This window comes from Pholcus phalangioides, unplaced genomic scaffold, assembly GCF_987345545.1.
Source record: "Pholcus phalangioides strain wild (caught in Gottingen) unplaced genomic scaffold, Ppha-v1.0 ptg000029l_1, whole genome shotgun sequence".
Lineage (NCBI taxonomy): Eukaryota > Metazoa > Arthropoda > Arachnida > Araneae > Pholcidae > Pholcus > Pholcus phalangioides.
Genome location: NW_028301619.1, coordinates 2,635,425 through 2,658,528, shown reverse-complemented (window position 1 = coordinate 2,658,528; position 23,104 = coordinate 2,635,425). Strand labels below are relative to the sequence as shown.

At 34.4% G+C, this 23,104-nt stretch overlaps 1 protein-coding gene and 1 non-coding gene across 2 annotated transcripts in view; both read right to left on the bottom strand.

Annotated features, from left to right (window-relative positions):
* Positions 1–23,104, bottom strand: part of LOC149067581 (endoplasmic reticulum transmembrane helix translocase) — a 121,279-nt gene that overhangs the window by 74,187 nt on the left and 23,988 nt on the right. Inside the window, exons 2-8 of the mRNA XM_089252424.1 lie at positions 21,795–21,890; positions 15,990–16,177; positions 9,776–10,004; positions 9,524–9,593; positions 8,447–8,553; positions 4,437–4,566; positions 40–222 (exon numbers count right to left, since the gene is read on the bottom strand). Of these exons, the coding sequence (XP_089108550.1) occupies positions 40–222; positions 4,437–4,566; positions 8,447–8,553; positions 9,524–9,593; positions 9,776–10,004; positions 15,990–16,177; positions 21,795–21,890 (1,003 nt within the window). The remainder of the gene's footprint in view (positions 1–39; positions 223–4,436; positions 4,567–8,446; positions 8,554–9,523; positions 9,594–9,775; positions 10,005–15,989; positions 16,178–21,794; positions 21,891–23,104) is intronic.
* On the bottom strand, positions 5,219–5,325 carry LOC149067582 (U6 spliceosomal RNA). Its single transcript, XR_016195342.1, has one exon. It is a non-coding gene; the product is annotated as a U6 spliceosomal RNA (small nuclear RNA).

Here is a 23,104-nt window from a genome sequence, read left to right as displayed (position 1 = left end):
TTATACAGCAAAAGAAACACAAAATAAAAGTTTACATACCTTTAATCCATACATATGCTGCCGCTGCAACAGCAAACACAAGTAGAAATGAAATGAAACAAAATGTTTCTAGATTATTGGCTGTAACTCTTTTAACACCAAACAAAATTGTTCTGAGTAACTTGCCCTGAGATGTACTGAAGCTCGTCCTTAACACATATGCCACACAACCATTGTCAGCAGCTGAATGAAAGGATAAAAATTTTAATTTTATAATTAGAAATAAAAATATAGAAACACACCCAAATTTGACAGTAAAGATATTACAGCTATATTTTCAAAAACATAAGGGATTAGACACTAGTTTCTACCATATACCTGAAGTAAAATTCTGCGACTTTCTTTTGTTGAACTAAATGAGTTTTGCTGGACTCTTTTGGTATAGCAGTTATACCCAATACAGTCCTTACTGCACCATTGTGCTCAGAAACAAAAAACAAGTCACTTGTGTCAATGGTATAATAACTTATGTTACAGTTGATGAAATAAAAGTATTCAGCAATAAAAACTGGAAATTTCATCTTCATAAAAATTATAAATCCATTCTAGGCACATTAAATTTGGGATCACTGCCTTATAGAATAGGACAAAGGAAAAATTTATTGTATGCTCAAGCGCCAACGTTATTGTATGCCCAGAATGGCAAACTAAAAGAGGATTTATTTATGGCTTATTTTGGACTGATTTAGATGGAGAGATTGGTTCTCAAACTGTCCAGTGACAGCCCAGTTGAGGTAGCCACGTATTTCTACAGTCACCATGGCAATACTTTTCCTTGATGAATAGAAGTAATACCTGAAATCAACAAGATTTAGAAAAGGAGTGCGAGCAGGTTTTGAAACCATAAAACCTCTAAATATTCTCTGGCACATCAGGCAGTGTTATGTGCCCAGGCAGGCCCATCATTTGGGGGCCAAGGCTTTTGAAAATACACTAAAAATGGTATATATATACAAATATATATACATAAAAATATAAATACATTGAGTACATGTTATTTGCCCCCCTGGAAAAAGTTGAAATGACGGCCCTGTGTCCAGAGGTACATCAGCAGATTTTTAGCTATTTTTGACCTTCTCTTCCCCCTCGTCAGTAAAATTTTGTCAGCTCTGCCTCCCATCCTGCCACATATTGAGATCAGATGCGCATGTGGGGGGTGGGAATCGTGTCCCTCAAAGACAATCAAAAATTAGATCATACAGAAATTTTTTTCAAGTTTAACTCTTTTACAGCCGGTTCTTTCCCCCCCCCCCCCCCAAAACACTTGTTCAAGTTTTGACCAATCTTTTTTCTCCCGTTTTACTCTTTTTCTCCTCACCCTTCTATGAGACTTGTTTTTCAGGTTTTTGCCTCTGACGAAATATTTCATTTTTTTCTTCACCCTTCACAGGGCCGGACTTAGGAGGGTGTGAAAGGTGCAGTCGCACCAGGACACAATTTCAGGGGCCAAATTCTTCTAAAAGAAACCCTTTTCTTTCTCAGCAGATGTTTTGGAAATATTTGATTAAAATTTAATTTTTTCCCCATTAAACTATTATTCATTGTGAAAGGAGGATATTATTAGGTACGGCATTAGCTTATTTCAAAAAGGAAAAGAGTGTATGCGGGTGGTCACATTCTTTACCCCCTGGAAAAAGTCTGGCCTTTCTTTCTGCCATTAAAGAATAACCAAGAAAAAAAAAACATGCTCAGAGCATCAAACAAAAAGAGACACCACAAAATAAATCTAGTAATTTTTTCCTCTTGAAAACCTATACCAGGGTGTCTTTTCGAATTTGAATAATCAAATATTAAGATTATAATCTTGGATTTTATTTGTGGCAAGAAACTCTTGGTTTTAAACAACTAATAACATTGAAGAGCTCGCATACAATGAGCCCTACTTATAGAGTTTCCCAAAAACTTGTCATGAAAAATGTTGTAGGCAGGAAAATGCTTTAAGCGGGAAATTTCAATAAGTGTTAGTAAAAGTTAGGATTACAAAAAAAAGTCTTACTAAACGAGAAAACTTTTTAAGTGGGAACGTTGAGCGGAATATACTGTAGTAATTTTATAAATTAATCTACATTTTCAAATACAGTTCTAACGTGTTTCAGAATGTTTTTCTTTATCATTGGGAATCCCAGTATTTGATTCGGGAGCAACTGCATGAAATCTTTTTCGCACCAGGCTGTGAAATTCCTAACCCAGCCCTGACCCTTCATAAATCCAAAACATACCGATAAGACCTATCAAGGCTGTCATTGGCCATTTTGGACTTTATAGAGTTAAATATTGAAAGAAAATAACTTTAATTACTTCTACCATCCTTATTGGCCATGCAAAATTTCATGTACACATCTCAAAACTTTGAGAAAAAAAATGTTTTCTAACCTCACAAATGACGTCTTTTAGGCTAACCCCATTCAAGCAATATTTGTGAAAATATATCATAACTTTTCAGATTTTCGATACATTCAAAAAAAAAAAATCATTGAAATCTGAGACTATGGGTGTCATGGCCGGGTGATTTGACATGGAATGACCCTTTAGTGAACTTTGCTATGTATGCTATACGCTCTAAGAAAATAAAATGTCAGTCATGTGTAGCTTAATGCTAGACCATTCATGCAGACTGCGAGGGATTGGTGATTCGATTTCCTGCAATTACTTACAATTTTTTTTTTACTTTCCAAACTTCATTTTTATCTCCCCTTGGTATCCAGTCTTTTGAACTTTTAATTAGAGAATTTTCTTGCTTCAGCGAGATATTGAGATTGGTTCTCTAACACTCTGCGATCTGGACGTTTTTCTGGTACTTTGTTGATACTTTAAAGTTCAAAAAATGCTAGCCAGCTTTGCATTTTTTCAATAAATTACGAGTTTCGCTCAGCAGCCAAATTTCAGAGGCCTTCCTTAAATCATAAGGCTGCTATAACAAGTGATACTTTTTCCCTTTAAAACTCTAATATTGTAGGTTGCGAACTTTAATTTCTCTTTTTCTTTTCATTAGCAATGAATTTCTTGTTGTTGCATTAATTTTAGAAGACAACTTTTGTCCCGTGCAATTCATTGCATGCTCTTTTTCATCACATGCTCCACTTCCAGCACTAATATTTTTTGCAGACTTTATGCAGGGCTGGAGCTAGAGAGGGCGGGCAACTTCCCTGGGTGGCAAAATTTAAGGGGATGCAGGCAGGTTTAAGTAGGAAGAAAGAAAACCGTTATAAAATTATTGAATTTTAAAGTTGGGGGCGGCAAAAATATTAGTTATGGCTCTGCTTTATATAACACATAGCTTTCCAAAAAAATTACCACACAATTTTCTTTACATTCTAGCAGTTCTGAAAGAACTCCTTCAAATGCCACTTCTAATGGCTTTCAAACAGTACAGCCTACTTTAGGCCAGGATGAACTAAGCCTCGAAAAGTGAAAGAATAACATTTTAAGACTGGGAAGAGACCTTTGAAGCATGAAACACACAGCATTCTATTTGATATTTTGACCACCGCAGAGCAATGTTAAGGATACCTAAGCTGCTCATAAATTAGAAATCCCAAATGAGCCTGGTTGCGTAAAAAAGGGGTTGTGAGCAACTTAAGTGAGCAACCTTTTACTGGTCAATGCTAAAAGACATGCTCTATCCACTTGCATGAATGGCAGAAGGATGTGATTGGTTAGGTGGTCAGAGACTAAAGGATAGTCTTTTACAGTCCTGTATAAGTTTGGTTACGAGATGTAGTGCCATATTCTTTTAACAGAGACAAATGGCTTTGTCATGGGAGTGCTCTCATTTTCAGGTTTTAGAAAATGACAACCCTATAAAATGATAAAACATAAACTTCTAATACAAAGATAGAAGTACAGGGTGGGCAAAAAGTCCATAGAAACTTTAAAAATGAATAAAAACCGGAAAAATAAATAAAAAATGGTTTGCAGGGTTAGCATCGCTAAGTCACAGGCCGATAGGTGGCACTGGTACGAGAGACTTTGGTGGAAATATGCAAATGAGATGGTTATAAGAACTTGCGCTTCTAATCCCCAACCAGTTTACTGTTGTAAACAGTGTATGTGGACCAGTTGCACTCTGCTGTTGCTGAATTTGTGACTTGCCTGCAATGTGTTATCCCCAGTGGTAGTGACAGTCATGTGGAACACATACTGCTGTAATAAGCGATTTGGAGGCATTCTGTTCATTAATTGTGTATCTTTTCTTTGATTTGTGTATGTTAGTGCCACCTATTGGCCGTTTTTGTGTTATTTTTTTTCTGTCTTAAAAAAATCCCTGTGACTTAGCAATGCTAACCCTGCAAACCATTTTTTATTTTGATTATATTTTCGGTTTTTAGGAATTTTTAAAGTTTCTACAGATTTTTGCTTACCCTGTATATATTCTTTTTTATTGAAAATATAAGCACCTCTAAGTCCAGGACTATTTTTTCCAGGGCCTGTATTTTGCAAGACTTTTGTTCCACCATATAGCACATGCAATCTACCATGTTGATTGATATCAAAAACCTCATCCTGGTCCAGAGTCTCAACAGGCTCCTGAATTAACATAGAAAACAAATTTTTGTATTTACGTACATTTTAAAATAGACAAATATACAAGATAAAATTCAATAAGAATAAGCACTAGTACAGGGTTTTCCAACGTGAAAGCTCGCGCGGAACCCTCGATGATTACGAGGATATTCCACAGAACCAACCCTTAACAAATTTTGAATATTTTTTAATATGCAGGATGTCCCAAGTCTACATTCTCTCTGCGGTATAAGGATCAAAACTTATAGTAGATAATAAGTGCCTAAATATATGAATATTTGTTACACATAGTGTGACCATACGAGTCATATTTTAAGGACAGAATTATTTTTCATAATAATATTTGGCTATTTCATCGTTTTGGTAAAAATGTTAATTGTCAAGATTGTGTTAATTAATGTTTAATTGTGTTAATTAATGTTTAATTGTGTTAATTAATGTTTAATTGTGTTAATTAATGTTTAATTGTGTTAATTAATGTTTAATTGTGTTAATTAATGTTTAATTGTGTTAATTAATGTTTAATTGTGTTAATTAATGTTTGTCAAGCTTGCTAAAAAAACCTCGCATTGAAATTTCTAAATAGATAGATAGAACCGCTCACAGCCCCGGACTGATGCAAAGCACCTTACTTCCGTTACCTCAAAAGAGGCAGAAAAATGTGGAACGCTTCACGATTTTGCGTGTCATCCTTGCGCAGGGGCCATGCTAATCTTCTCTGTATCGTTCCAATTTTAGTATATGTACTGCCGAAGCGAGTACTTTCTAAATAGTGAATTCGTTATTTTAACATGGCCCTGCATCAATGTACACATATCTTCAGAATAACGAAAAACATGTCATTTAATCATTTTTCTTCACCACCTTCATTTTCTACATAATAGGACTAATTACACCGTTACTTATACAGTTCACAACCGATTCCGAATGCGTTTTTTTACGTTTCTCACCGAGAGGTTCTTACGCCAAAAGTTTGGTGTACAGACTTTCCTCAATAACAATCTGCAGTTTGATCATCATGGCGCTGTTTTTGTAATAGTTCTCGAAGCAGAAAAGAGACTGGCAAGAACAAAAGAGGGTATAGAACACACAACATCTCTGACCTTCTTGTGGCACAGTTCTTGAGTATCTTATAGACCTGATCTACCATAATCCACTGCTATGTAATTTGTATTCCACAAATAACCACCAATCATGACAACTAATACAAAGTTTCACTGATTTCTCATTCAAGTATTGTTATTATAATTCACAAAATACAAGAAGCTGTCAAAAGAATAAGAAAATAGTAAAAAATGTTTCATGATAATAGTTAATTAAAAATAGTTTTAATGATAAATATTAATAAAATAATTTACAGAACAAAGGAAAAAAATTACTACTCACTGTACTTGGTCACCCGGTTGAGTGTGAATTTTGGCATACACCATTCTCACAAAAAATATAGAACAAGAGGTCAAAGGAAGATAAAGAGCAAATCCCCCCCCCCAGTTCAGTCTGCCACACCAACACCAGCTATAGTAAACATGAAGATTAAATTATTCAGATTTCAGCACACAAACTGAAATCATGGGCTCAGATGAGAATACCCCTTCAAAGCACTAAACAGGCAATCAGCAATGTCGACAGCTAGCCGTGACGCCTTTGACAAAGTTTGGCGATGCCCCAGAGAGCTGCGACACATGGTTTGAGAAACACTAATGTCCAGTACTTCGGTTCTTTTCTTTTAGGCAACTTTTAGAGAGCTAGATTTGATTCATTATCTGCTTTGCTTTTAGATATGGGAAACAAAAAAAAAATTTCTTCTTGAAACAGTGAAAAATTACATTTGTTTCTTTCAAATATTCAAAAGATCAATATAAGAATACTCACAAGATTTAAGCAACAGTGATGTAATGTGAATTAATTATTAAAGTAATTTATATGATTTTGAAAAATTTAATTTTTGGGGGGGGGGTAATCATTCTCAAGACTGATTATTATATAACAATCAAAATGCAATTAAAACCATTGAAATTTTGTGATATTGTCTTTGAGGTCTATGGGGCAGGGGATGGGATCATTTTAAGCGAAGTTCCAGTTGTACAATTTTCACTCATACATAACATTTTGACGTGACCTCTTGAACGTCGTATAAACAAGGTTCCATTTGTGGTAAAGAATCTGAAAGTGGGAAAAATTACAGGCAAGTTAGAAAATGAACTTTTTCCTTTTCTGTGTCTTACGATTGATATTTAGGATTTTCTATTCAGAAAAGCGATAAGAATCCGACATCATGAAGCTCAGTTGGACATTCGAAAGAAGAGAGGCGGCAACCCACAGAGAATGCAAAAAACAATTTAAAAGTTCATCTTTGGAAGAAGACCCTCATAAAATCTTCATGTAGGTCTTGTGTTTCGGAAATACCAATTCCGAGAAAGTCTTCTTATTAAAAATTGCTTCAGGTGAAACAGCAACAAGAAAAATTTCAGAAAAAAAAAAAAAAAAATCAGGGTTCAGGGATTTTCGGGGTTCAGTCACTTTTGATTCCGCAGAACCCAAAAAAGCTCTCACGGAACCCTAGGGTTCCGCAGACATTCAGTTGGAAAACCTTGCACTATTAACATAAAATGAATTTGAAAAACTTTGCAAAATCAATACTTTAACCCTTTCACTACCTTTTATCTCTGAGAAAAAAAATAAGCACTTCAATAAATTAACTACAATAATACAAATCAATATCCTAAAAATATATAAAAAATCAAAAAATCACCAGGGAGAAGAGGGATCAGAGGGGTCATGTGTCCCATTGTGTTTTAGTGAGACAAACATGTCCCAGTGGTATTGTTATAATGATTAAAATACAATGAGCAATTTATCTTTTATTCAAATCAATTTTGAAAAGATATTAATAAAATAATAAAATGCTCATGGGACATGTGTCCCAGTGATAAGGGAAGGGTTCAAAGTTAATTCAAGACTATAATTTTTTTTAAAATTAATTTCACAATTTTTTTTCACAAGAGATTATTACACACACACACAGGAATAGGCACTTTTATCCCCACTTTCAACAAATTCATTGTTGCAAAAAAAAAAAAAAAAAAAATTAAAAGGAATCAAAATTTACACTTCTACAGATCCATCCCATTTCATATTTTTTTGATATGAGGCTGAAGCACATTTTCTTTCAGAAGGCTTAGCCAAACATGGCATACATCTGCAATTGTAGCTGTATCTTTTAGAGAATGTCCAACGTGACACTTATTGGCTTAAGTTGAGATGAAAGATCTCTGCATTTGTTAGTACAAGTAATAATTGTTAACAAGAGAACAATTCCTTAATCAATTTCATATTTTCATGATCTACCACTATCTTTTGAAAAAATGGCTTGTTGTGTAATAAGGTTTTAAGACATTTACTTGTCTTAAAACCTTACTACACAACAAGCCTTTTTTTCCATTGTTTGTCGACAGGTAATTGCAGTTTTATTGACTATTTCACTAAGCCATTAAGCCATGCTAAAGATAAATGGTTTCTAAAGTAGTTTTGAATTTTAACCACTTGTTTTAGCACAGCATCATGTATTAAAAATGGTCCAAATAAGTTGAGCTAATGAGAAGAGAACCATATACTTTTATAGTCTTGGAAATTCGCATTTATCAGTTACAACTGCCTTTACTTCACAAGAATATTTATTATGGGCCAAATTTATGGAATTGCCAATTATTTGCTGATGGTAATCTGCATTTTTTGTAATAGCACCACACACTCAACGGCTACAAGAAAATAACTTTTTTGGGCTTTCTCATCTGTTGTGAATCATCTAATATCATTGTATTTAATGAATATTGAATAATAATTCAGAATTGCTTTTGAAAGCAGGAATAAAGAGAGAACTTACTTTCATCTGTGGAACTGATTCTCCAGTGAGCATTGATTCATCAACAATGCATTGGCCTCGAAGGAGAAGTAAGTCACATGGAACAAGGTTGTCATTGTAAGACCTACCTGAATAAAAACAGCATTACACACTGACAATATCAAAGCAAGAATATAATAAAATGAACAGATTCAATCTTAATTTTGTTATAGCCTCTTTACTCCAGAGGTACACTCTCTTATGGGTACGTTTGAGATTGTATTTAATGTTTTTTTTTCAAGACCTGAGGTACACAGATGTGTATCAAACTCTAATGATCCTAGTAAAAATATTGATAAAAATTATAAAATTTCTTTGTTTTTAACCTCTTTGCTTACAAGCGAATTGATCATTGATCATTTTTGTTGCACCGCAGTTATTTTCTGCACACAAGGGTTAATTGGACCGGGACCTAAAATTTATTGCCGATTCCGGCAGGTTTGTTTTTTATACTCGCCGAGAGGTTAGTGCTCTAACCCCTCAATGGGGGGACTCCCTGCAGTAGCTTACAAGCGAATGGGCAAGAAATTCGGATGCTATTTCACGAATCTGCAATAGATATGGTATATATAACGTTGTGCCCTAACCGCATATTTAAAAAAATGAAAAAAAGACAAATAAAAGATATAAGTATGTAGGTACAAAGTTATTTATTTTTTCATCCTCACCCTACCTGTTCTCTTTCACTCTTATAAGAAAGATACATCATATGCGAGGGAAAAAAAATCACTATCAGGGTATACAAAAAACCAAAAGGAAAAGAAATTGTAAGGTTACAACAAAGCTTTGGGATGATCAGGAGAGAGCAGCAAAGAAAACAGTGAACTTGTTTGAATTCATTCCACTGAAGTTAGGACGCAATATTATAGTCTTTGATCGTAAAGTGGTTAAAGGGCATTTTGACATACAATCAATAATCACAAATCAATTGCAAAAATATATATATAAAATAATGGTTAGTTTTTGCTCAGGTTTAAAGAGGATAAGAGAGAATTATACTACATGTAACACTTCAGCAAACCATGATTATCAAACCAAAAAAAAGGTGAAATTTCTTACTTATAGAAACAATGTCTCCAGGAAGTAAATCACAACTTGGTATTGGACGCCATCTACGATTCCTGTAAACCTTTAAAAAAAATTTTTGAACAATTCTGAATATTTCATTTTAAACCTACTTATATGACTCACATAGCCTGCAAATTTTACAGTATTAATAAAATTAATTAATATTAATTAAAAATAATTATTTTTTTTATACATTTCAAAAACCCAACCCTGGTTGAAAAAAATAAGCAAAAAAGTACATACTTGCATCATGTACGGCTTATTCCCCATGTTCCTTATTTCAGATAAATTACGTAGCTGCTGCTGAACAAGAGTGCATTCAAAGGCGATCAGCATTGCGAGTGTGAAGAGACTGTAATACCAGAACTCATCGAGGCACCATAATGTAACACAGAACACTTGAAAGACAAAGAAGGGGGCTGTAGCCCGCTCTTTAAATAGTTCAATAAAATCTGGTACCACCATCTCTAAACTGAAACAGTAAAAAATTACACAACATCAGTATAGGGTCCTCACATCAAAAAAGAATTTTAAACCATAGCAGTTGTATGAGTTACTGGCAAAGAAAAAAATTGAGCAATTTCATTCTAAATTGACCAGGCCAATGTCCAAATTTTGGGCTTTGGCCAGCCAGATCGTAAATTGGCTGGACATCCCTGGCCAAATAACATGATAAATGATTCAGGGTAATCACCAAGCTGGCATATTTTTCGTGATAAATATGTCCATGTTAGCTATGGCAAACCATCAAACTGCAGACATGGTGTGGCAATCTTTTCTTTTTCCAAATCTGACAGAGAAAAACTATGTCTATATTATTTTTATAGTTTTTCGCTGAATTTTTTTTTCTCGTAACATGGAGCTAATCTAATACTATATATATTATATAATATAATTATTTGATTATTTTATCGAACCATGGTTATTTTCTACTCACAAGGGCTAATTAAACCAGGACCTACAATTCTTAGTCGATTCCGAACAGCAACCCTTTTTGATACTCACTGACAGGTTATATAAGATATTTTTATCCAGGGCAGCAACTAGAAACAAAAACTGAGTTAGTCATCTGGGGTCAAGTATGCATTTTGGCATTCCCCCTAAAGTAATTTTGAATGAATGAAGAGTAAACATGGTGCATCAGACCCTTTCCCCCCCCCCCCGTTTTTCTTAGGTTGCAGCTTTGTTTTTATTATTAAGAACATCAGTGTCAATTTGGTTCACCCTAGTATAGATGGTTGAATATTAACAACATTAGCTTTGATCAGCCTAAACCTAGGGACATTCAGATACTTTAATAGTAGACAAACACATGACTTTATCAGAGAAAGAACTATTGGGGCTGCAATCTTAGATTTTTGAGACTAAATTTTGTATTCTAAATATTTTTATGCATGAATTGCTTTTCATGTTACAAAATATTTCTGATATCGGTAATAGATGAATGAGATTAAGAAAAGAAGAAAAAACCCCAAAGAAAAAAGCCACCTTTTTTTGGACGTTCAACTGAAAATTTGTTGTTAGCATTAAAATAAAAATTTGTGTATACATCTCTGTTTTTCAAAGATTTTGGGAAGTCACTTCTGAAAAATTGGTACATATAGCAGCAACTAGGCAAGAAAAACCAAAAAAAAATATGCTACAGAATCGTCAAGTCCCTGGTTTTCACATCCCATCTAATTGCTTATCCTGGGCAAGTAATGGATGAGATGATTTGCATTGACTGAAAATTTTTTTGGAACACTCAACAATGGCTTATATAAAAAATGACAGTGTGTGGACGTTTCTTCCTCTTTCAGACGTCTGTCTGGACACCATAAAATGTTCTGTTCTGATGTTGCGTGAAGGACTGACAATCACATTGATGTTTATGGCTGAAAGTTCTGCAGAATTTCTCATGCCTCTCTTGCCCAGAAAAACATTATGTACACACAAGGAGGTGAGTGAAGACTTTAATGGGTCAAGTCATGAAAAATGAAGTACAGCAGAATGAAAAGCGATATCACAGCCCCCCCCCCTCTAAAAAAAGGCAAGCAAAGTTCCTACCCATTCCACCACCATTAACAAGAAAAGGGGTTTCCCTATTTAGTGGAATCATTTTTAATTACACGATATTTTTTGGCCTCTGTAGACATGGGGCATACAATATGTATTCATTGATAGCATTTTCTTTCCTTGTCATCACTGGTACCAGGCTCTGTCTGTTCCTTCAAGTTCTCTCAACATCGTCAAGGTATGGCTCAAGAAAGAGTAACAGTACATGGTGTCTTGTGAATTTTTATTATACATGTATTCTAAAATTTTAAAAATTCATGTGCCTAAACAAAAGTTTAGGCTGCCACCTGTTACAACTTGCTGTCCAGGTGCACTATATCCTAAGCCGCCCCTGGATTATACATTACTTTGCCATATAAGTCCCATTAGTGAAGCAATGACAAAAATTTACAACTGTGTTCCTAGCTAATTAAATGCATAAAAAATTAATTTTCTCCAAGAGTCATTAATCCAATATAGTTTGGTTTTTTTAAAGACAAAACACTTTATTGTAAACTTTTCTTCAATTTTTTTTTTCTCTTTACTCCTGATTTAGTACTTCTCCCTATAGCTGTGTCCTGTGGCGGCCAGACGGGTGCACAGCCCAAGAGCCATCCCTGTTTATATCCTTTTACAATATACAGGGTGCACAGCAAACAGAGGGTATGGCATTCTACTGGCGAACCATTGATCCTAGAGGTATACTTCCAATTACAAAAAAGTTATAAAAAAATTTAATTTTTTATACAGTCCCCATGTGCCCTAAAACCCAATTAGAAAGTTTGTTACCTGTCTCTCCTGATGCAAAAAAAAAAACCATATTTCCAAGTGCAATATTCACCGTGATATTCAAAATTTAAAAACAGGAAAGTTGGGGAAAAAATATCTCGAAATATGGAAAGAGCGAAAATGCAGTTTACCTGCATTTAACGCTGTTCTTTCCAAATTTCCTCTATTTTTCGAATTTGAATATCTCAGTGAATATTGCAGTTACAAATATGGAATTAATTTTGTTGGCATTAGGAGAGACAGGACAAAAACTTTCTTTCTAATAGGATTTTGGGGCACATGGGGACTGTATAAAATGTTAATTTTTATATTTTGATAACTACACAATGCCTTGAAACATGAATGACATATATGAGCACTACACGATATTTGGAAACTTTTTGTAATTGAAAATATACCTCTAGGATGAATGGTTTGAGAGTAAAATGCCATATTCCCTGTTTGCATCCTATATATATCTATACATTCCCTAAAAATTAACAAAAAAATGGAATGTACGAAAGTTTCAATATTTAACACAATACAGGTCACGCAACGTTCTATTTACTCTTCGGCTCTAGTACTAAATAAATAAAGTTTTATTTTCCATAATAAGACATTTAACTTTCTTTTATAATTCAACACTAGTAATAAAAAAGTAAAAATTTCATGGCGTGATGTGCAGTAGTCCTTTTAGTGGTTTAGGGGTACCTTAATACAACACTCGATACATAGATAAACCTTTCTACAATCGTATCTTTTGGAATCTTTGTAATTACTATTTGTGTGACTAAAGCAAAGCCGTCTTAAGAGTACCATAGGCCAAGTGATGTTCCAGAGGCCCTACCTGGCAAATTTACATGATTACTCTAGAAAATTTCCAGATCTCATTTTTGTGAGGGCCCTTGTGGGGACTGACAGGGTTCTACCCCTGGGGCATGGAACGATTGTCATTATTTTTTGTTTTTCACAATAAAAGTTAACCAGTCAAGGGCCTATGAAAAGACTTGCCCAGATGCCCCCCCCCCCCGAAGGTTTCAGCTCCAAGATGTTGGGGCCATGCTTGAGGTGCTCAGATGGGCCTATGTGTAGAGACAGCATTGGTATAAAGTGATCAGTATGGAATTTTTTTTCAGAAGGAGGATGATGTGGTCAGCTAAAAGGTCTGGGGGAGATACTAGAGTAGGTTTTTATTTTTTACAAATTTTCCTTAAAATATTATTGCATTCTCTTCACCCATTCATTTAGTTGACTGCTAAAACATGTGTCTGAATCACCCGTCCATGCAGAATTTAATTTATTGCAAAACACACATTTACCTTGAGGCAAAGTAAGGACAACTGCGTGGACAGAACTGAAAAAAAAGAGGATGTGGGCTGTACAAAAAAAAAACCTGTCGTAGGTGCCTGAGGCAGTACAAATTACTGGATACGTTAGTTCAAGCATGATTCAAGATGCATAGGGAGGAAACAGGTAACTTTCAATTTTTTTCCTTGTTCGATATTTGAAAATAAATCTATACAGGATATTTTTATTTCGGAATCAATTCTGTGGGTGTTCCACCACAGAACTGAATACCAAGCACAGCATCCCTGGCTTAGAAGCCACTGCATGTGTATGAGATTTTCAGGATTGTCTGCAAAGGGGACATGATTTTGTAATACATGTACAACTAGCTGTTACCCGAGGCTTCGCTCGTGTGGATTTGGTAATCTGAAAATTGTTCTGCAATGATTTCCCCAATGTAGCATCTGGACCCCTTCAGCGGTTAAATTGTCCGTGATTCACGGCATTATAAAATATAATACTGACCAAATTTCATATTTATAGCTTCTGCTACTTGGACTCAGCGATGATTGTGCAATATAACCTTTGAACAACCCATGACTCCCCCTCAGATATTGAATTTTAAAATGCCTTTTTTGAGAGTTTCTGATCACAAACTATACGAATTCTGACTAAATTTCATATTTATAGCTTCAGCAGTTTCTGTGAAACATGATTTCTCTATGTTACTTAAGAATCCCCCTCATGACCCTTTTAGGAGCCGAATTTCGAGAAATTCCCCTTCTTAGCTAGTTTTTACGCCATAAAATAAAACTACTGACCGAATTTCATCACTATAGCTCCAGTGGTTTCAGCTCGACATGATTTCTCTATATTAGCTTTAAACCCTCTTATGACCCATTAGGGATCGAATTTCATAAAACTCCTTCAGAGTTCTTACATGATAAAATGAAAGTATTGACTGAATTTCATATTTATAGTTTCAGTGGTTTTGGCGTGGTGTGATTCCTTTACATAAAATTTAAACCCCTTATGACCCCCTAAGGGTTCAAATTTCTAAAAGGTTCTTTCTTATAATGGCTCTTTACTTCATGAAATTAAACTACTGACCAAATTTCATACTCATAACTTCGGCTATGTTGGCTCAGCGATGATCAATCAGTCAGGACATGTCATTATATAGATTACATTGTATATCCATGAATCCTTGGGGGGATCTGTGACTTCTTACAAAGTTTATTGGGGGCAAGCACCCCGAGTCCTCGTTGTATATGCCTTAGACAGTGTAAGTAAGATGAACAACATTTACCAATATATACACAATCTGGACTGTGATAATCAAATTTATGACTCAAAAATAAAAACAATTTAGAGCAGAAAAAGGGGACAAACTGAGCAATTTTGAGAAAATATGAGGACAGCGAACAATATTTTGCAGAAACGGAAAAAATGTTCATGTCCTGTAAAAACGGGACATATGGTCTAGGTGTTAACATTTGTAGAGTGATACGTGCATTGAAAATAATTCTGATTGTTACATGGCTTAGAAAAATGTTGGCTACCCCTGCATATTAGAGCATGAACTTTAAACCGTCTGAGCAGTTGCTAAAGAAGGGTTCAACACCAAGATCGTTGACAAAATGCGTGGAAAATTGATGAAACCGGCACGAGGAGAGTCACTTTAAAATCATTACAGAGGTCACTGAAAGAAAGAGTAGTTACACCCTTTGATCCAATGTTACAAGTGAAGATCAAGCAAATTCTCAAAAAGTTTAACTTAACAACCATAGATGTACCTACTAAAAACTTAAAGTTTCAAGGCCCCTGAAGATGCAATATCACAAAATAAACAATGGGGCATTTATTACATTCCATGTGGCGATTCTTTTCTGGATTATGTAGGACCAATAAGGAGACTCATAAAAACAAGATTGAAACAGGTTCGTTGTGTTAAGAATCAAGAATAATAGAAATCAACCATCACCTCTCACTGTTGGCAAGAGGGCCACAAATTTCATGAAGCCAGTTTTTAACAAAGTGAAGTCCACCGCTGATTTAGATTTCTACAGAGAGAGACACATATATTCATGCCTTTAAAAATAAATTTGGGAACTATAATAAATATCACCACCGATCCCAGTGCCATGGCTTAGGTTCATTACGAGTGGGTATTGTAAGAAAATTCAAATTTGACCAATCAAATAGCTCTATTCTGAAAACAACCAATCAGAACATTGACTTACATGCAGGTGCTTACCTTCATTCTGACGATAACATTTGACTTCAGCAGACATATTTTTCTACTGAGCAACGAGAAGTACAAAAAAAAAAAAAAATAGAATGAAACTAAGAAAATTAGGACACTTACTCATTTTTTCCATATTTATTTTCAGCTTTAATATATTCACTGTCTTCAACATAGCCTTTAGATTCCTGGTAAAATTTAAAAGGCATGTGATCTGGGAATTCTAACCCTTGAAAACACTTCCTATCAGAGTTGTAGATATATTTAGTTTTCTGAAACTCAAACCATACATCTGTTTCTTCTGTACTTCCCTTGAAAAAAAAAATCAAATTTAGTTGATATAAAACCAGAAAAATAAAGAAAAACATCCTGAAATATGTTAGAACTGTATTTGAAAATATAGATCAATTTAAAATTACTACAGCATTCAGCTTAACATTCCAATTTAGGAAGTTTTCTCGCTTAGTACAACTTATTTCCATGATCCTAACTTTTATAAAAACTTAATTGAAATTTCCCCTTTAAAGCATTTTCCCACCAACAACTTTTTTCAGGACAAGATTTTGAAAAACACTATAGGTGGGTTTCACTAAATATTAGCTCTTCAATATTATTACATGTTTAGAAACAAGAGTTTCTTGCCACAAATAAAACCCAAGATTGATATCTCAATATTTGAATATTCAAAATTCAAAAAGATGCCCTGGTATAGGTTGTTGAATATTAACACTAGCTGCAATCAGCCTAAATGATGTCAATTCATATATGCATATGCACATTAGATCAGTCAACTTCACCTTTGACGATGGGGGGCAATGCCTCCCTAACACCCCCCCTCCCCCGTATTTCCGCCCATGATATGCCCTTGTGGGCCGTATATACAGATGTCTAGCAACCCTAGACCGCCACCACTTTTGGTTTAAACCGGTTTTTTGTTTTAAATAGCATTAAAATTAAAAACAATAAAATTTCTGAAAAATCATTCGAACTTCTAATAAGTAATTAAAATAAAATGTTTATTTATGTAATTAACACTATTCCCATATTTAATTAATCAATAAATATTTCTTACATTTTAACAAAAACCAACTTTTGAAATTTAATTATTTTTTGTTTAACTCAATGGATTACTTTGTGTTTGAAAAAATTATTTTGATGTTATTAATCATATAATATAAAGATGTTTTTTCTCCAATTACTTTCAGTATGCTTAATTAGAAAGCTATTTTGCAAAAACTAATAAAAATTAGGTGAATATAATGTATTTAATTAAGCATAAATAATGCAGATTAATTAGCGATGATTTACAATATACAGAGTACATAATTACAATATACATAACTAAGGTTCTGATTTCAAAACACTGTAAAAAAAGAACAATTGTCAGAATGACTTGAAAATTGACATGAATATTCTTGAAGAAATAGAATTTTACTTGGTAAAGGGGGAAAAAATACTTAAAAATGTAAAATTAATGACATCATCCAACACGTGGGACATTTGCTTGCAGAATGGAAACGATAGCCAGTCATGGCAAAATGATAACTTAATTATAGCATTACACAATTTCATAATTCATGGAAACATCACAAAAAAAGAAGTAATTGAACAAATAACTACAACTTACTCAAGAAATGTTAAATATGTTGTCCGTGTTCTGGCTATGAGGTGAAAGCACAAAAATTCTTGTTCAACAGATCAGAGTATGCCATGGTCATGATGTGGATATGCTTGCAATTCACCTTTATTAAACCAAACGCGCCCGCACGTTAATATTCCTGAGGAACTACTAACATACTTCTAACATATAGGGGATGCGCTGGAGATTGTAATTCACCAATGGCATCAAACATTTTGAGGTGTCACCCCCCCCCCCCCACAGCCAGAAGTTGCAAGGGTTAAGATGCATCCTGTTATTGTCAAAATGGTTCTTTAGCAGCTGCTTTGCTGGTATTGCAATGTGCCTCTTAATAGTTGTTCTATCCACACACTGATGCTGTGGAAGTGCTGAAATGATGCGGTTGCACAAATAGAGTATACTGCTGGCCAAGTACAGCATCATCTACTTGCACATTTTACACTACTTGCACTTTTTTCTTTTGCCAAAGAAATTTCCATTGCTTCAGGAGTATCCATGCAAATTTTCAAGTCATTCTGACCAGTAGTTGTATATATTGTATAGTTTTGGAATCAAAATTTTAATTATAATCACTTTGTATATAGCTGATTATTTTTCATTTATCTGTTACCACTCTACAGTAGAGCCTTGATTAACTGGGCTTAATAATGAAAGCATAAAAAAACAACTATTGAATATTAAGACTGGGAGATATACAGCAGGAGGTGCGCTACTTCTTATGGGAAAGAAAATTAAAATGTCTGTGAGATAACTACTAGTACACTAGTCTTTGTTCTTTAAGGACAGCTGGTGTCTTTATTGGATTACAGGACCACCTGCCCCTAGCATGGTGTCACTACTGTTTCTGCTTCTTTGTGAAGAGAAAAAGAAATCCTGCGAGATAATACACCACTACATTTAGATGTGTGATGCAATCCTTATTCATGAATTTGCTTAAGATAACGCATCAGAATGTAGCCAAAGGTTAGAAAATGTGATAAGAAAGTTATATACAGAAGCCAAAATTTCTCAAAGATATTTCATATAAAAAATATATATATATTCAGGCCACATTTATGAGACTTTTTGGAAAAAACCCACTTATACCATCTTATGCCATTTCAAGATATACCATCAGAATGTACCCCGAGAATATAAAATGTGGTAAAAACGAAAACTTTTGGCTAATAATAAACCAATATGATATTTTTCAAAGAAAAAAAAAATTATATTTAAGCCACTTTTATTTGATTTTTTAAAAAAAACAACTTGGTTTAAACCAAACAACCCTGTCCTATCCCTTTGTTTATCTGATGTTTGGTAATCGTCCATGATCACATCTTTGTCGATTGCAGCCAATCAGTCTATCAGTGTTTCTGATCAGAAATATTTTTTTTCACATATAGAAAAATGCAAATTGTTTTCAGTGGTGTCTATTTATTTTATTTTGAGATGTAAAGGTTCAGTAGGCCAGCTGTGCCTAGAAAATTGTCTGTGATCTGAAGTATAAGTACTGCTTATGATCTGAGGCATACGCTACTTCTACTTCCATCATTATTTTGTACTCGTGTCTTGAGTTTAATGACCGAAGGTCAAATATTATGTAAAAGTTTTAAGGTTAAAATGAAATAATTTACAATCTGTGCCTTTGTGCATTATTTGCCAGTGGATTCAGTTGATTATTACTTGATGATCTAAATATTATGTTGGAGATCCTTGTGTAGGTTCAGTCTTGCCATGCTTACGATAAATTACTGGGTTAACTCATTGCTATCCTCTGGATTTTGTCTAATTTCAAGTTGTCTCCATCCTCATGTTTCTCACTGGGGAGAAACCAACTGTCCTGACTGACGGTTGTTGCCTTACTTGGAACTTTTGAGGTATTCTTCAGAACAAAGGATTGTGTCCAATCGACTGCTTTTACAAGGGAACACCAGTATCGTTTGGTAAAGGAAAATTCTAGGTTATGGTGTTGCAGGGAATTCTCTAATAGGGTTAATAAATGGAATAGCTTACCCCGGGTGTAGTAAATTCTAACACAATTGACATGTTTAAAAAGAGATACAATAAACATGTTGGGGTAAATCGAGAAGCTATCCATACTTAGAATAAGACAACCACAAATACACTTTATAAGCATTGTATAATATTTTATCATGCATATATATTGTTTGCAGTTTTTGTAATTGAAGTTTTAATTGGGTTGTTGTATGTATTTTAAAAATATGTGACATCCATATTTGTTATGGGCATCTTTTCTCAGCCATCTCATTGGGCATTTTGCCTGTTGTGGCCTTGTATTTGTATTTATTTGCATCTCTCTGCATTCTCCTGAACTTATTTTGCTCCTTTTCCTGTACTTAGTTTATCCTCTGGACTGGAGTATTCTGTAAGGTTTTAGAGACCATACCTACAGAGGGAAATACATTTGGTTGAGGAGGTGCAAAGAGCTACATGTGCGGTTGTTGGCACACAAGGCTTGAGCTATGAAGAAAGACTTGATTTCTTGAATATGCTTACACACATTGGAAAGGTATCTGGGAAATATAATTGAAGTGCTTAAAATTTTTGATGGGATGGACCACGAGTTATTTACACACTGTCAATCGACTGCTTCAACAAGGGGACACCAGTATCGTTTATTAAGGGACAATTCCAGGTTGTAGTGTCGCAGGGAATTTTTCACTAATTGGGTTGTGAATAACTGAAATAGCTTACCTTCAGGGGTCGTCAATTCTAGCATAATTGACACATTTAAAAAGAAACATGGTGCTTATAATGGGAGGTATGGAGAAGCTATCCGCACTTAAATAGATATGGTTGTCCCCAACCATAATCTTTATGGGCAATTTATTATATATTATTAATTATTAATATATCTTTTCTGTGATATACAAATACAAATACAAATACAAATACAACGCCACAACAGGCAAACTGCCCACCGAGGTGGCTGACTTAAGAACATCATGGATCCCCGAGCCCCTACCTACTACTGCTACACCCCCACCTGCACCCCCCCCACGGAACCCCCCAACTAATCGGTACATGCGGGAATGTGCGTGTACGTGTAGTGCAACCTGACGTAAAGTTTGTTTCTGTGTAATGCTTGTTATGTGTAGTGCTGTCATCTGCCCCCAGTTTTTACTAACTATGAGTGAAGTGTTATGGGTGAATGATTTATCGTTGTAGGACTGTTGCTCTCTGTGGCGAGACTTTTTAACGGGGAGATCGGCTCGCATTTGCGCCTTGAAGTTGGGAACCACAGAAAACCAACTTCAGCCGACCACCACTGTGGGGTTCGAACCCGGATCCTCGCATCACGAGTCCGGCACTATAAAAGTCAAGGTCCCACCGAGATATGCTCTTATATTGGGTTGCTGTGTTTTAGTTAAATTTGGCATCCTTATTTTTTACGAACATCTTTTTTCAGCCACATTGTTGGGCAATTTGTATGCTGTGGTCTTCACATTTGTATGATGAAAAAATACAAACCTCTTCAAGTTAAGACTTCCATAACTCAAATTTCCAATATCTAAATCTATTTAGATTAGATAAATTTTCCAATATCTATCAATTTAGTTTTGGTTTTTGATAAATTAACATTAAATCTGATTTCATTAACCAATTATTTTACTAAGTAAAATTACTTATGCTAGATTTGTTTGCCCTTCAAATTTTATATACAGCCTAACTTTGATTTAGTGCCATCATTTTCCTGAATTCCTGCACTGTAACATGTTTGCCATTATAACAAATCTTGGTTAATTCCATAAATAACTTTATATATAGAAGATTTTTTTCACTGAAAATTTTTGCCGCCCCGCTGGGTTGGTCCTAAATTAAAGTGGGGGGGGGGCACTATATCAGGGTTCAACTGTATGTTTTTTGGTTGAAAATTTTTCAAAACTGACAGGTGAATTTCTGTAAACCTGCAATTAATTTTGAAAAGTATAAATAAATAGAAGAAAACCAAAGGTAAGTAAAAATCTTAATTTTTTTCCCTACCATAGTAATGTAATTTTAACCCCTTAACAGCCGACGAAATCTTACATGATCTGCTCCCCAGTGCCACTCTTTTTAAATCACAAAGAGTAGAGATGTATAAATACACCTGTGGCAGTTAATGCACAGAATCTGTAAGGAGTATATATATGCCCATGGCAGTTAAGGGGGTAATGAGTTGAAATGAACCAAGAAATAGATATAGGTAAATTTTCACTGTCCTGTTTATTTAATGGTTTTTGGGTTTTTTAGCGGCCCAAACTTGACAACACTGACTTAATTCCATTCAAATGAAATAAACATACTTTTGAGTGTGTATGATGTAATGCTACCAATTCAGGAGAACCATTATTAGGCTTTGGAATAATCTTTGCCAGTGATGATTTGTAGGCGTTGTGCTCCTAGTAAGATAAAAAATAATTTACAAAATTATGCATTGAAAATATCAGCACCCAAATTTAGGTATAAATTTGTTAAGCAATTCAGGATGATAGTCATACATTAAATACCAATTTTTTCTTTAATAACACAATGAAATGCACTAACATACATAACTTGAGGATAGAAATTGTTGTATTAAAGCCATGAAATTAAATACCAGCAGAGATCGATATAATGAAAATTGATAAATGTGTAAGTAAATTTTAGAAAAACTGATGTATTTTACATAATATGACAGAGTTAAAATGATTAAAAGCAGCATCTAAGCAAAATTAATAATAAAAAGTGAGATTAGCAGAAGAGAAAGGTTCTTTCCTTGCTAGTGTGAACTGGACAAGTGTAAAGGCAAATTTTTCCTTTGCCTTCATTTGACTATTGTGGAACAAATTCTGGGTGAGGTTTGCCCCCCTCCTAGAGCAGGGCCCCTAGACTGAAATCTTTTGCGCTCCCCCAGTCAGACTTCTCACGGGGTCCTTCTATAGTTAATTTATAGCGTGAAAAAGGCAAAAATTATGAGAATTGTCCCGGGCCCTTGTGGGGGGGACATGGGTGAGGAAAACAAAGTACATACTTGCCTCTTATGATAGAGTACAGGAGCTGCATTTTGCCATGTGATCCATTGCAGTCACATGGGGCACCACTCAAGAGAGGTGCTAAATCCAAGGTGAATGGGTGAAAAAAAGTTCAATTGGCCGAAAAAAATCAAAAAATGTTTTTTGTCGGCTCTGGAGATATTTCCGATATTAATCCCATAATGAATGAAAATTTGGAACTTGTGAAAAGTTAAAACAAATGGGACGATATATTATTCACAATTTAAAATTAATAAATAATTCTATAACTGCTGGAAATTCATATTTAATGGAAAACTAGATCAATGAAACACCAAAATTAGTGAAATTAATAATTAAATTTCAGATTTAATGAAAAATTATTCCTCTATCGATCGATAAAATATCATAATTAATGGATATTCGGAATTAAACCTGAATTCAGAAATTTAATGGAAAATATTTTGTAGGCTATTAAAAAAACGAAATTGGATTTTTCTCTCTAAAAAGTAATAAAAATTAATGAAAATTCAGAATCAATTACAATTTATAAAATTTGGAATCACAAAATTAGTGAAAATTCTGTGTATCAATGAAAATCCCGAAATTAATGAATCCCAAAA